A 13,937-nucleotide genomic window follows, 5' to 3' on the forward strand; every position below is an offset into this window, starting at 1 on the left:
CGTTACAAATAATATCAGAACCAATCGTCAACCCCGATATAAGGATTTGTTTAGCCCCGTGAAGTAGACGTTATGTCTATATGGGGAGGTGTTTATAATATCCCACGTCAAACGGGAAGAAAGTTACTAGAACTATATATACGTATGAATTCCTCATATGTAAAGACTCAATCTACTTCTTTGTAAATTCCTTTGGGATTTCCATTGTGTGTAAAGACTCCCAATCAACTTCTTTGGAAAGTCCTTTGGGATTTCCGTTCTTAAATTTACAAGGAAGCTTACTACTTTGTATTCTTTCAATATAAAAAAAGGATCTGTCCTCTTGCCCTTGTACACTAGCAGAATTTTCTGCAGCGGTTATATGGAGCAGTTCTCCAACACCACCTTGACTATGGTGATCCTCTCTTTTCTTTGGAAAAACCAGACCTCTGAATGAATTGAAGGAAATGGCTGAGGGTTTTGTGAACTTCTTCATACAGAGATTGGATTCTCTATTAGTTCAGGAGGCAGAAAGCTTCTCTGGTTTTGAAGATGAAGTGCTGCGGATCATGGGCATACTCAGAGAGATTGGATCATTCTCTGCAGAATCAGGCAGTGCAGAAGAAATTGATGCTGTTCATAGTTGGGTGCATGAACTAAAAGGTATAATCAATGAATTGGATGATTCTGTTGACGAGTTCATAATTCAGATGGATGCTCACAACGGGTCTGATCAGAAGGTGTGGATTGATAGCTTCAGAAGTGAGTTGCAGAAGGCAGGTTCTCGTCTAGCTGAAACTGTCCATAGAATGAGAGAACTCAACAATTCAATTAAAGGGGAGAAGGGAAAAGACGAAAACTTTCATGGGATGGATGAAGGTGAGACATCTGCTTCTTCTGCACTCAAATTACAGTACACAAATTTGCCATATCACCTTCAAATTTGTTTAACCTATTGCTGTATCTTCCCTGAGAATTACTGGATTAATAAAGGGAGACTGATTCGGCTATTCATAGCCGAAGGTCTGATACAAGGAAAAGCAGGAGAGGTTATAGAGGATATAGCTCAGGAGAATATAAATGAACTGATCAACCTGGGAATGCTTCAAGTAGTAGATCATCCAGGCAATGGAATCAAGTTAGTGGTACCCTCTCATTACAGAGAAGTCTGTCTTCACAAAATAAAGGAAGAAAAGCTCATTACTGCATGTCCCAGTTCAGATTCCAGTTTCCCCCTAACTGTTCGCTGTGTTTCAATCCATTCTGACATGAAACAAGTTGAAACTGTCTTGAATAATGTCCGAACTAGATCTTTGTTCCTGTTTGGTAAAAAAGGCTCTTCTGAAGAAAATTGGGATTGGCTAAATCGTTACGGGTCAAAATTTTTGCGGGTGCTGGATCTGGAAGATTCCAAGATCAAGCACTTGCCAGATGAAGTGGGAGACTTGATGCACCTGAGGTATCTGGGTCTGAAAAAGACACATATAAATGAGCTTCCTGAGAGACTCGGCAATCTGCGAGCCCTGCAAACTTTGGACATCAGATGGTGTGGAAATCTAACAGAAGTGCCAAAAGGGGTCCTAAATCTTCTGCGATTAAGACACCTCAAAATGTTCAAGAGCATAGGCATTGGTGGAATGGATGTACCAAAAGGGATAGGAAGAATTAAAAGCCTCCTAACCCTTACTGGCATATATGCTGGTGATGGAATAGCCAGAGAGTTAGGCAGCTTGATTCAGCTTAGAAGACTGGGAGTGATGGATGTCGCTGAAGATGATGTAAGTGAGCTATTTGTCTCAGTTATGAAGATGCAGGAACTGTTATGCTTGTCTCTCCAAGCAAAACGCACTTTTCACCAAGGAACACTTATACTATTGGAAACCTTCGTCCCACCACCACTTCTTAGGAAACTTCAGCTAGAAGGGGTCCTTGAAAGGATTCCCAACTGGCTTGGCCTGATGGAAAGACTTACCTACCTGAGGTTAGGTTACTCTCATCTGTCTGAGAACCCAACTTCTGTACTTCAGCTCCTACCCAATTTGAAAATTTTGACCTTATGGCAAGCTTTTGAAGCAAAGCATATAGGGAAAGAGTTTTGCAGGGCTGGTGGGTTCCCCAAGCTTGAGGATCTCACTATTGCTTCTCATGTTCTAGAGGAATGGACAGAACTTGAAGAGGGAGCAATACCAAGCTTGAAGTTCCTCCGTTTGCGTAACTGTTTGCGACTGAGGACGCTCCCTGAAGGGTTGCAGTTCATCACTACATTGAAGCAGTTAAGTTTGCTACCTTTGCTTGATGATCATGAAGAGAGGTTGAGACCTGATGGAGGAGAAGAGAATTACAAGATCAAACACATTCCACAGGTAAAATTTATCACTATGTCTGCAGTGAATCAGATCGCTATGCGTTCAAGAGGTAGTGAAGAATGAAGAATAAGAGAACAAACAAGCACATGCTGCTGGTTAAGACATTTTATTAATTCTATTCTAGGTCCTATGTTCTTTATCATCCCATACTATTTTCTCCTTTCTGTTGTTTGTGATTTTATGTGAGGTTGTTTACCTTCATGTTGTTTGCAATTGTTTTCTCCTTTCTGCTGGTTAAGACATTTTATTAATTCTATTCTAGGTCCTATGTTCTTTATCATCCCATACTGTTTTCTCCTTTCTGTTGTTCGAAATTGTTATATGAGAAACCTACAATGGGCTCAGCATATATCAAATCTGTGCTGCTTAATAATCAGTGATCGAAGCAGCATAGAGGTCAGATGCGTCATAAATGGGTTTCTTTGCATATATATAACACTGAGGAAGCCAATTTAGACATCTTTGTGCTTTATGAACAATTAAGACCATATCGGTACAAAACTGTTTGATATCTAGCTCAATCATAAATATGAGCAGCCAACTAGAATAATGCTCTTCACATTAAAATCAATGGCTGAAGGTATGAATGCATTTATTATTTCTACAAAATCAATGTCTTTAGGATTACAATGTTCTTTTGCTGCAGACTCAAAATATTGTAATTATTGTGGCCTCCTCTGTATATCACTATTGAAGTGATGCATACTGATACTGATAAAAAGGGTTTCCAGACTCACCTCTCCAAAAAGCTTCCAGTTGCAGATACAGTGAGTCTGACTATTAACATCATTGTAGCCCCATGCAAAGGTCTGATTAAGTATTCATTTTGGCAGTTCAATGATTAGATACGACCAACTCCAATCCAGCTAAGCCCCGGCATTTTCTTTATTCCCGCTTCTTGAATATCATCTCTCAACTTCTTCACATCATCCCATCTATCATCACCAGCATATATATTGGAAAGCATTACTCTGTATGCACTTTTCTCTGGTTTATTTTCAAAGAGCTGCTGAGCCACAATTTCTGCCAGCTCAGGATTTCCATGAAAATTGCAGCATGACAACAGTGCTCCCCAAATGCCAGAATCTACTGGTTGCTGCAATGACAGGATAAGATCGTAAGCCTCTTGCAACTCTCCAGCCATTCCAAGAAGCTTTACCATGTGAACATAATGATCAGTTCTAGCTTGGATGTGAAACTCTTCTGTCATTCTACTGAAAATTTCCCTTCCATTTTTAACAAGGCCAGCATGACAGCAAGTACAGAGCAGAGCAGAGAATGTGGATTCATCAGGTTTAAATCCTTTCTCTAATACCTCTTCAAACATTTTGAAGGCCTGTGGGGCAAGTCCATGTATTCCAAGACCTAAAATCATCGAATTGTAGGACACTGTATTTCGGTTAGGCATGGAGTCAAATACCCTAACTCCCAAGTTTACAAAACCACACTTAGAGTACATGTCAATGAGAGCAGAGGAAATCATGACTTCAGACTCAAGCCCATGTCGGAGAACATATCCATGAATCTCACTACCAGGCCCTAAAATTGCTGATTGACCAGAAGCTGCCAGTACACTAGCAATCAATATGGGATCCACCCTTTTACCTTCCATATTCATTTTCCTGAAGAAGAGCAGTGCTTTCTCATAGTCTCCACTCTTGGACAATCCAGTTATCAAAGCCGACCATGTAACTAAATCAGGTTGAGATAAAATGGTAAAAACTCCATATGCTGAATTTAAGCAATGACATCTTGAGTACATGCTCACAAGTGCACTGCCCACATGATCATTACAATCAAAACTACTTTTCAAACAAAAACCATGAATTCCTTTTCCTATTCCAAGCAAGCTTGGATCTGCTAAGCCTGAGATCAATCCTACCATAGTGTAACTATCTGGCTGCTCCCCCATGCTTCGCATTGCACTAAACAGTTGCAGCCCTTTATCCCAGAATCCACAATAACCATAACCAGCAGCCATTGCATTCCACAAAACTAAATCCGGCTCTGCCATTCCATAGAATACCCTACTTGCTTCATCAACCATGCATAGTTTTGAATAGGCAGTCACCAGTGCACTACCACAAACTGAGTCAAATCCTAACCCGGAAACCACAACTCCTCCATGTACCACTCTCAATCCATCTGGATCAAAATTTTCAGCACACGCCCGCAAAACACATGCAAAGGTGAAGCTATCAGGTTTGATTTCTGTTCTAAGCATCTTTGCAAACAGCAACAATGCATCATCAAATTGATGCTCTCCTGCATAAGCTCTGATAACAGAATTCCAAAGGTAGACGCTTCTATAAGAAGTTCCATCGAACAGGTTACGGGCAGAGCACAGATCACTGTTAATAGCATAGAATCTGAGGATTCTAGTAGCATAAAATGGGTCATCTGAGAGGTGGTTCCTGATTATGAAGGCATGTAATTTTTTGGTTCTGGGTAAGGTTTGATGAATCTTTGAGAGTTCAAAGAGAAGCTTAGAGAATTGCGGGAGCCTCAATATTTGAAGTTTCATTTATGTTTTTAGATTGAATATTCATCTAAACATAAATATAATTAAATTTCATTTATGAAATCTTGAGATATTAGGGTTGAAGCCCCCCGTTCTTCAATCAGTTGAGTGCGATTCAAGATTTTCATTAAATAACATGCTAAAAATCAACATATTTCAAAAATAAAAAATAAAAAAATAAAAAAATAAAATTCCAACAACACTAACTAAAATCTAGAGATTTAGGGCGTATTTGGTTCTGTTTTTAAAAATTGTTTTGGAAACAGTTTTTTAAAACAGTTTTTTGTGTTTTTTAAAATATATATATATATATATATATATATATATATATATATATATATATATATATATATATATATATATTTAGGAACTGAATTCTGAAAAATAATTTTTGTTCTCAAAAAAAAAAAAAAACATGTTTGGTTGAGTTAATAAAAAAGTTTTTTAGAATAAGTAAAACAAAAAATATATTTGAAATTTTTTTTTAATTAATAAAGTGTTTTCTTCCATTAAATTTTCATATGCACAATTCATTTAAATTAAAAAAAAATTATTCCATTTTGAAATTTTTACATCCGTTATAATCTTCTTAAACAAATGATGACTTTGTCACATAAATATATTAATTTCAATCATTTAAGGATGAAAAAAGGGTTTACGGGTGAAAAAAACAATGAAAACATCTTTTAATTATTCTCAAAAAGTGGTTTTTGATAACAAAGAAAACACAAAAAACCAAAAACACACCCCCTTCCCCAAACAAGTTTTTTATGTTTTTTGTTTTCAAAAACAAAAAACAGTTCTTGAAAATATAAACCAAATAGACCCTTAACTTGTGACAATTTTTTTTTCAACTACATCTTCAACATTATTGAAGTTCATATGAAAGTGCAACAAACCATAATGAAGAACAAAGAGAAAAATGGAAGATAAGAAAAATATTAGAGAAGAAATATATATGAGAGAACTTCATTCTCAATCCTGACATAGCATATAATATAACAATTTAGGGAAAAAATTATTTTTAAATTTTGATCTAATTATGATACAAATATATATATATATATATATATTTAAAAAAACATCACTAATCAAGTGATATTACGATGTATATCTATAAATCTTATTATTAATGTTCTAATTTTATTCATTTGTACCTTTATATTTTGATCTCATTTGTTTCGTACCCCGATTCAATAACCTAAATTTCATTATACATATTCAACTGTCTGATTTTGAAGTTTTGTAGATATTATTACCTTAATGTTTTTCTTTAAATTATTGTAGAAATAAATCAAACTCCAAATTAATTATCAAAAAAATTTTAACCACATGATCAAAAACCAACACCGAAAATGATGGTTTTAAGGTAATTTAAAAAATACTTTAAAACAAGAATAGTGTTGTTGATTTTAAGATAACTTTAAAATTACTCTAAAACCAACATTAACAACTGTTTTTCACACTTGGTGATTATAAAACAAATTCTATCCACGTGACCGAGAAGCAATATTTTTGCAATCCAACTGTGGAATCTTTCATATCGACAGAGTGTCCAACTGTTATGGATCCAATCTTTCATGGAACACGCAGAAGCATATAAAGAAATAAGTCTAGACTAACAACAATTATTGAGACCCCAGTAATGAAGTAGCCAGCTAAAACATGTACTACTCCAGACCAAAAGTTAAATCCATAAAACAGGGGAATGCTATGGTATCTGTGGAGGAGGCACCTTAGTGCGATTTGATTTTGAGCGATTAACTGTTGGCGCTGGTGGCTGAGATGGAGTGCCTGATCTTAGGCTTCGCAAGGGCACTACTTTCTTGTTGTAAATGCTGATCTGGCCTTCACATCCAGAGTTACCTTTTCTGCCAGCAACTATCTTCCTCGTGCCACCAACCCACCATGGACTTGTATCACAGCCTTTCATGGCATAAAAACAGTATACCAAATGAAAGTTAACAAAAAAGCTAGCATGATCTAATTAATTTTGTAACAGCATAGGTCAAAGAGGATCAGATCATTTCAGGGAGTGTGGCTTAATTAATACCTGCAGCATGAGGGTGTGATGCATATCTTGCCGGAAAACCACTCACTAGAAGAAATACTGCTGCTATTGCTGCAGCCAACTTTGCCCAAAAAGCACTCATTTTGCGAAGAAGGGGAACCTTCTTCTGAAGAAGCCCGCAAGACATATTTAAAGATTATCTTCTACCAATGGCTTTCGGCTTATTGGGAGGCACTGTGGAATTTTGAGTAGGTCAAAGGCACTGAGAAGGTGGGAATGAGCCTTCCCTTTAATGGGTTTGCTCCCCTCAGATTGAATTAGACTCATCGTGCATCAACAGAAAATAAGCTTTTAAAAAATAAAAGGAAAATCATGTGGAGATGATGGATTCCAGTTAGGATCCAAATATACCAGAAGGTCCAGAAGTCAATATGATGGTAGGGTATTCACTTTGTTGGGTTTGTCTCATGCCATCTTTAGTCTTTCTTAAGGACTTAAACTACCTGGAAAGGTAATTATTGAAAATTGGAAGTGGTAGAACAGGTGACTTTTTTCTGGATATAACTTTCCTTTGTTGATATGGGTACTGTTAACTGCGCTTTTTCCTCCTTAATGCCATTGCTTTTTTCTTTTTTTATGCCTCTAAATAAACGACCAACATGAATCCATTTATATCATTTAGCATGCATAGATGCCAAAAATCAACATGATTGTAGGGTTTTCACCACACCACTCCTCCAACATAGTTTTGTACCATTCACACTAATGGTATCTATGCATCAACTTAATAACTTAAAGTGATTTAGTAGCTTAATTTAAATTATTAAATAAATTAAGTATGTTTTGTAAAATAACTTAATGATATGACTTAAAGTAAAAAACAACTTTAAATAATAAGTAAAAATAATTAACTTATTCTTAAGTTCATATCTTTAATTTACTTTTTTGTCATCATTTACCTTAATTACCTTTACGATTTCTTTTGTTATTTCATAACCTTCATTATTACTCAATTTTTTTTTCTTACTTATAATTTATGAAGATTAATATATCAATTTGATGATTTAGAATAAATTTTAAGTTAATTTTATCAAATAATCTTAATACTTAAAGTAAAAATTAAATAATAAGTTTTAAGTTAACAACTTAAGTATAATTTAACTTAAAATCAATTTAAATCATTAAATAATAAGTATTAAATTTTATTAAATATTCCCTTAAACCTAATAAAAAAATTAATTTTACATATTATCATTGGAAAGTATCTCAAATTCTAAGTTTCTGTATTTTTATTTTTATAAAAAAAATATTTTGTAAGGAAAATTATTATAAATATTATAGATAAAAATAAAAATAAAAATTGGTTGTCCAAGGCCTCTACACCAGGTTGAAGGTCAGCATGAGAAGATGATGAACTTTAACTGAAAATTAATTTCAACAATGAATTTGTTTCAAATTCAAGTGGGTGAACTTTTTGGTATGTCTAAGGCCTCAATATGGTACACGTAAGGATCCACTGAAAGATACCTAATGCCTCAAAACCACATCCTACACAGGGTGAAGGCATGATGAGACCACCAAGGCAAGAAAATAACAGATCATCCCAAACAACTGACTGCATTTTCCAATTTTCAGCAACTGGATTTTGGCATCCTTCCATTCAGATGCCTCTGGTTCGCATTTTATAACCTACTGACACACAGGTTGCCTGTTACCCATATTCAAAACAACCTTATTACCAAAAACCTTTTGCATTGCCTTCAATGATTCCTCCATTATCACCTTCCCATCTCTCCTTGAATCCTCTGCTCCAACATTAATCATAATCCTCCCACCCTTCCTCAGCCTCTTCTTCAAGTTCCCCCAAGTCCTTGGATCCTGAAGCTCCAGACTACCCCATCCTTAACGCTAGCATTCAATGCATTGCTAGTGTAATGGCAACAGACAAGAGGAAGGAGCTTCAGATGAGAAGATTGATGTTGCCAGGGAGAGAGTTTTACATAGGCAGAAAAAAGGAAATGACTCGTTCCCACAGGTCCAAATTTGTTTTTGAGCCTTCTGGCCTCCACTGATGACTTTCTTTATCATTTCAGTGTCCAAAAGCACTTGAGATTCTCACTCTGTAATTTCTCAACAGAAAAGGTGATAAAAACAGAATAAGGGATATCAGTTGCTTAACAATTTCTGACCGTCTAATCTAATGCCTCATAGAAGGTACATGAGATTGTCTTCCACAGGAAAATCTATTCCTTCAGAATGATGAGGCTCTCAGCTGCAAGGAGGTTATGATATCAATGGCTTTCTCATCTGTATCAATATGGTGGATGCTCATATGTTGTTTTCTCTTCTTTGATTTTGTTACTAGCAGCCCTGCCTTACAAGTCACATGTTACCTCCAATCCAATGAAACAAACAATTCAAAAAGACACCAAACAATCTATTATGATATATCTAATATTAATAATAGTTAGAATATTCATCAAAGTTTAATCAACATTTTTGTCACCCTCATTCTATGAAAAAAAATCAGTAACAGTTACCATGAGGTGATGGATGGATAAGAACACATTTTTGCAATTCAAAAAAAAAAAAAAAATCAATGGTGGTGCTATCCCAAATTTTAGGAATAATTTCCAATGTATCAACAAAATTCCTGTATCATTCTCTCTCTCCCTCTCAGAGTGTATGTGAGCTTTGGTCCTATGCCAGGCTCCTGAACAAACAACTTAGCTGCTTGAGAATGTATACACAAAAACCTATATCTCTCCCAAGGAGGCAGCAAGATAACATTGGACTAGAAGGCCAGAAGAAGTTGTGTATTTGCATTCAACCTGCTTGTATAACACAACTACGAAATAGAAGCTTGATCATTGGAGACTAGTTAATTTGTATAGTGGCACAATTACAATACTCATGAGGAACCAGGGCATATTTGAAACATACAAATGGGCGGATGGTTACCATTTACTACCTTGGCCAACAGAAGGATTATTTCTTATGGCCACAAGGTTCAAACACAATGAAATCAAAGTATGCCAGAAACAGAATAGCAGGTAATGGTCTCAATATGACTAAAATCTAAAGGTGAACCCAAATAAAGATTATTCTTTAACTCTCCTTGTTTCGGTTATATTAACCAATGGCTATAGTTTCAATATGATCAAGATCGAATACAGCATATTTTTCTTTATCGTTTTTCAATTCATTGGAAGAAAGAGGGAAAACTATCATCATGAACCTAAGAACCATGAATATATATATCCCATCAGGAAGTGTGGCTTAATTTCAATCTACCAGGCTCAATTGAATTAATAGAGATCATCATGAGAATAGAACAGTACCTGCAGCACAAGGGTATTGTGATGTGTAAGTTGCTAGAAAACTACTCACTAGAAGAAATACTGTCACTACTTCTGCAACCAACTTAGCCAAAAAACTACTCATATTGTGAAGAAGGTACACATTAGAAACCAGAAAGAAAGATTTAAATATTTATATTCTATGCATTGCATTTTGTCTATGAAAACTTATACTTCCATGGCTTTAGATTTAGTGGGAGACACTGAGGCCACTTAACCTTACACTTCTGACTATTAAATCTGCAACCATCATTACCATCAAAACTTTAGTGGGCATTAGCCAGCAAAATGATTTTCATCAGTGGTGAGGTGGTTAGGTGTTAGGGTAAATCCAACTGAGGTTGGCTCGAGCAAAACTTGACTTTTGAGTAAAATCTCTCAACACTCGAATATTTTGATATATGCACTAGTCAATTTTAAATCCTAGGTAAACCATTCCTACAAGTTGCAGATTGGCAGATCTACTGGAAAACTAGCTTAACAAAAGGGTCCTTGTTGCTAATGAGGAGGTGTGGAAACTTTAGTAAGTTAAGGCCAATGCAAAGATGGGAATGAGACTTTGCCTTACATGGTTTATTAACATATGCTACATCAACAGGAAATAAGATTTACAAAATCAACAAAAAAATAAAATAAAATAAAATAGAATCTTCAAGATGATGGATACCATTTAGTATCCAAAACGACCAAGAGTCAACATGATTATAGCTTTTTTGCTTTGGTTGTGGTGCTGTCTGGTGTGTATCAGCTTCTTCCCATTTGATTAAAGATCCTTTCATCTTTTTAAAACTACCTGAAAAGAGCATAATCATAGAGTCTTTGAAGAGTTAGAACAGTTGACTTTAGCTATAAACTTTTATTTCTAAAAACTTTGTACAAGTGGGCAAATGTATGTATAGCGAATGTGTTGATTTTGTAAATAATATGGGAGTTGGCTAGTCAGTGTGGTATTGTCCAAACTAGGAATTGGGTTTGTATAGCCTTTTCCTCTTTGTGTGACCTCTATACAATGTGCGTATGTGGAATCAGGTTGCCCTAACTGGTTAGTGAGGATTGTCCTAACTAGGAATTGGGTTTGTATTGTCCTGAGTACTTCCATTTATTAGGCGCTTGTATATACAGCCACTTTATGTTGCATATATATATATGAGAGAGAGAGAGAGAGAAGGAAGAAGAAGATTAGTCCAAAAGATGGATTCCGTTTAGTATGCATATGCACCAAAAATCAGTACGATATTAGGATTTTGACCAAACAATTCCTATTTTGAACATTTATGGTACCATCAAATGGTAGGTCCAAGACATTCTGTTACTGGCACAATCTTTCGCAACTAAAGGACATTCTTCACTTCTGCAAGATGATGATGAGAAACCAAACCAGCTCTTTTTATGAATCACCTCAACAGTGACATCACATAGCAAACTGGTTTGATGATTTCCAAGCAGATTTGGCCATAAGAAATATTGTATTTTGAATTTAGCCACAGTTTCCAAGGAGATCATTGCACTCAAGGGACTCTACACCAGCTTCAAACTCAGCCATAAGAAGATATTGACCTCTAAATGCAAATTAATTTCAACAGTGAATTAGATTCAAATTGAAGTTAGTATCCCTTTTTGGCATGTCTTAAGGCTTCAACATGTAACATCTAAGGCTCCACTAGAAGATCTACGTAAAGTTTACATCTAAGGCCTTAAAACCATGACCTTAAACACAATATGAAGGCAAGAAAACAACCGATGATCCCAAACAACTGATTGCGTTGATCTAGCAACAAATAGTTTGCCAACAATACTAAACTTCTCTTATTGACGCCATTTACAATCCATGTGACTCCGTTACGACTTAGATGCCCTAATGAACCAATCGAGAACAAAGAGACAAAAGAGAGGATGATTTTAGGTGGGAGAAAAGTTCAAACCTCATAAATAAGCTTTGCACAATCCAGGGAAAAAAAAAAACATTGCTTCTAACAGGAATAAACACAAATATATGAACTGCATCAGTAGACTGCTCCTGAATGCTTCTTTTCAGAGAGTGGTTAATGGAAACGGTCACACTAGGAACTGACGGGTGTCCACATATCCACATAGTACCTTAAAGATCGGGGAAGAGCTTTCTTCCATTCATCAAGATCGGGCAATTCGCCGGTGAGAGCAATGGAGCTATCCTCCTTCCTGTTCCCGAGATTCAAAACAAAAACCTGATCACCAAAGACCTTATGCATTGCCTTCAATGATTCCTCCATTACCACCTTCCCATCTCTCCTTGAATCCTCTGCCTCAACACAACTCCCTCCAACATTAACCATAATCCTCCCACCCTTCCTCAACCTCTTCCTCAACTTCTCCCAAGTCCCTGGATCCTGAAGCTCCGGTATCAAACTACCCTTACAAAACAAATCAACCAAAATCCCCGAAAACCCATTTCTAACGCTTGCATTCAACGCATTACCAATGTAGATGAAAAGCCTATGTGGGTGCTCTTTTTCAAGCTTCGAAAGGCCAAAATACTCTCTACCCACTTCAATCACAGACGGGTCAAGCTCCCACCCATGAACCACTACTTGTGGATAGGTTTCTAGGATCAAACGAGCTGCAGAGCCTGCCCCAAAACCAAGAATTCCCAATGGCCCAGGAGGCAGAATGGCCGGTAATGTCGCCAAGACATCGAAGTAAGTATCAGTGAACGATTTCAATAGGAAAGATATGCTGTGAATGTTTCCGGGACCATCCAGGAGGAGGAGTCTAGAGCCGGCAAATGGGTGGTCGGCCTTTCTAGAAACGTCTAGAACCCTGATGTAGTTGTGTCTGGACTTGAATTTCACAAGGATTTTAACGAGGTCGACTGGGATGCCATCGTCCTGGGTCCTGGTTTGGTGGGTGGAGAGGTGGGTGTGTTGGGCTTTGGCTGTTATTGGGTGGAAGCGACTTGGAGATGGGGTTTTGGGATAGAGTTTGAGGTTTAGAGGAGCCCTGGGGAGAAAATGGAGGGAAACTTGAACTGGGGGCAAGGTAAACGGTCGAATTTGATGGGAAGCCAACCCGAGAGGAGTTGATCTCATGGCAGCAAACAAAAGGAAGAGAGCTGAGGAGAGACGCTGGCAGCGTGGCAGGCAGAGAGTTTTTACTTGACCGAATGAAAGGAAACGACGTCGTTCCCCATGTCCAAATTTGCATCGAGCCTCTTTTAGCCTTAACTGATGAATTTCTTGTTTAAAATTTCACAATTTTCCGGGAAAGCAACTGGGTCAGTTAAGATGCAACCATATCATCAGGGTGATTCAATTCTGATGGGTCTTTGACTCTTACAATCAAGTCAGTTATTTACTAAATAAATTCCTGCAAATGCCAATGAACAAGAGAAAAGGACCCAGAAACAGGGCAGAATAAGCATCCATATGAACCTGGTCCAATTTTCAAATAAAGGAGCGATCCATGCAAATTAATACACAACTGAAAAAGGATTCATCGCCTGTTCTATATTTTCATGCTTGCAGCCTGAAATACAACTTAGAAAATGCAACCATCAGTAGAAGTTTGATGATATTACATTTGTGTAGCTCTTTTCAAATGCTTAAATCAGTTCATCACTAGCTTTATTTGGCATAAAGCTCTATGCAATGAACACAAGAAAGAAAGCTATTTCTATCCTCATCATTCATCTTCTGCCAAGTTCAGTGATTAACAACTTAACAAGA

At 36.7% G+C, this 13,937-nt stretch overlaps 4 protein-coding genes across 4 annotated transcripts; 1 reads left to right on the forward strand and 3 right to left on the reverse strand.

The window, feature by feature from the left end:
* The first annotated feature begins 203 nt into the window (after positions 1-203).
* Positions 204-2,625, forward strand: LOC100248480 (probable disease resistance protein At1g58602). Its single transcript, XM_002278099.4, has one exon. The coding sequence runs from the start codon at positions 447-449 to the stop codon at positions 2,406-2,408; it is 1,962 nt and encodes a 653-aa protein (XP_002278135.1). The 5' UTR covers positions 204-446; the 3' UTR covers positions 2,409-2,625.
* On the reverse strand, positions 2,211-5,055 carry LOC100253585 (putative pentatricopeptide repeat-containing protein At1g64310). Its single transcript, XM_002278080.4, has 2 exons — positions 3,083-5,055; positions 2,211-2,298 (listed from the first exon to the last, which is right to left on the reverse strand). Exon 1 carries the CDS (start codon positions 4,867-4,869, stop codon positions 3,187-3,189), a length of 1,683 nt encoding a protein of 560 aa, XP_002278116.1. The 5' UTR covers positions 4,870-5,055; the 3' UTR covers positions 2,211-2,298; positions 3,083-3,186.
* Positions 5,056-6,362: 1,307 nt separating this feature from the next.
* Positions 6,363-7,295, reverse strand: LOC100852763 (uncharacterized). The gene is made up of 2 exons (XM_003634196.4): positions 6,920-7,295; positions 6,363-6,792 (listed from the first exon to the last, which is right to left on the reverse strand). Exons 1-2 carry the CDS (start codon positions 7,062-7,064, stop codon positions 6,578-6,580), a joined length of 360 nt encoding a protein of 119 aa, XP_003634244.1. The 5' UTR covers positions 7,065-7,295; the 3' UTR covers positions 6,363-6,577.
* A 4,682-nt stretch (positions 7,296-11,977) lies between these two features.
* LOC100263889 (uncharacterized) lies at positions 11,978-13,756 on the reverse strand. Its single transcript, XM_002278047.4, has one exon. It carries the CDS (start codon positions 13,299-13,301, stop codon positions 12,297-12,299), a length of 1,005 nt encoding a protein of 334 aa, XP_002278083.1. The 5' UTR covers positions 13,302-13,756; the 3' UTR covers positions 11,978-12,296.
* Between the last annotated feature and the right edge of the window lie 181 nt (positions 13,757-13,937).

Source organism: Vitis vinifera, chromosome 17 (assembly GCF_030704535.1).
Source record: "Vitis vinifera cultivar Pinot Noir 40024 chromosome 17, ASM3070453v1".
NCBI classification, from domain to species: domain Eukaryota; kingdom Viridiplantae; phylum Streptophyta; class Magnoliopsida; order Vitales; family Vitaceae; genus Vitis; species Vitis vinifera.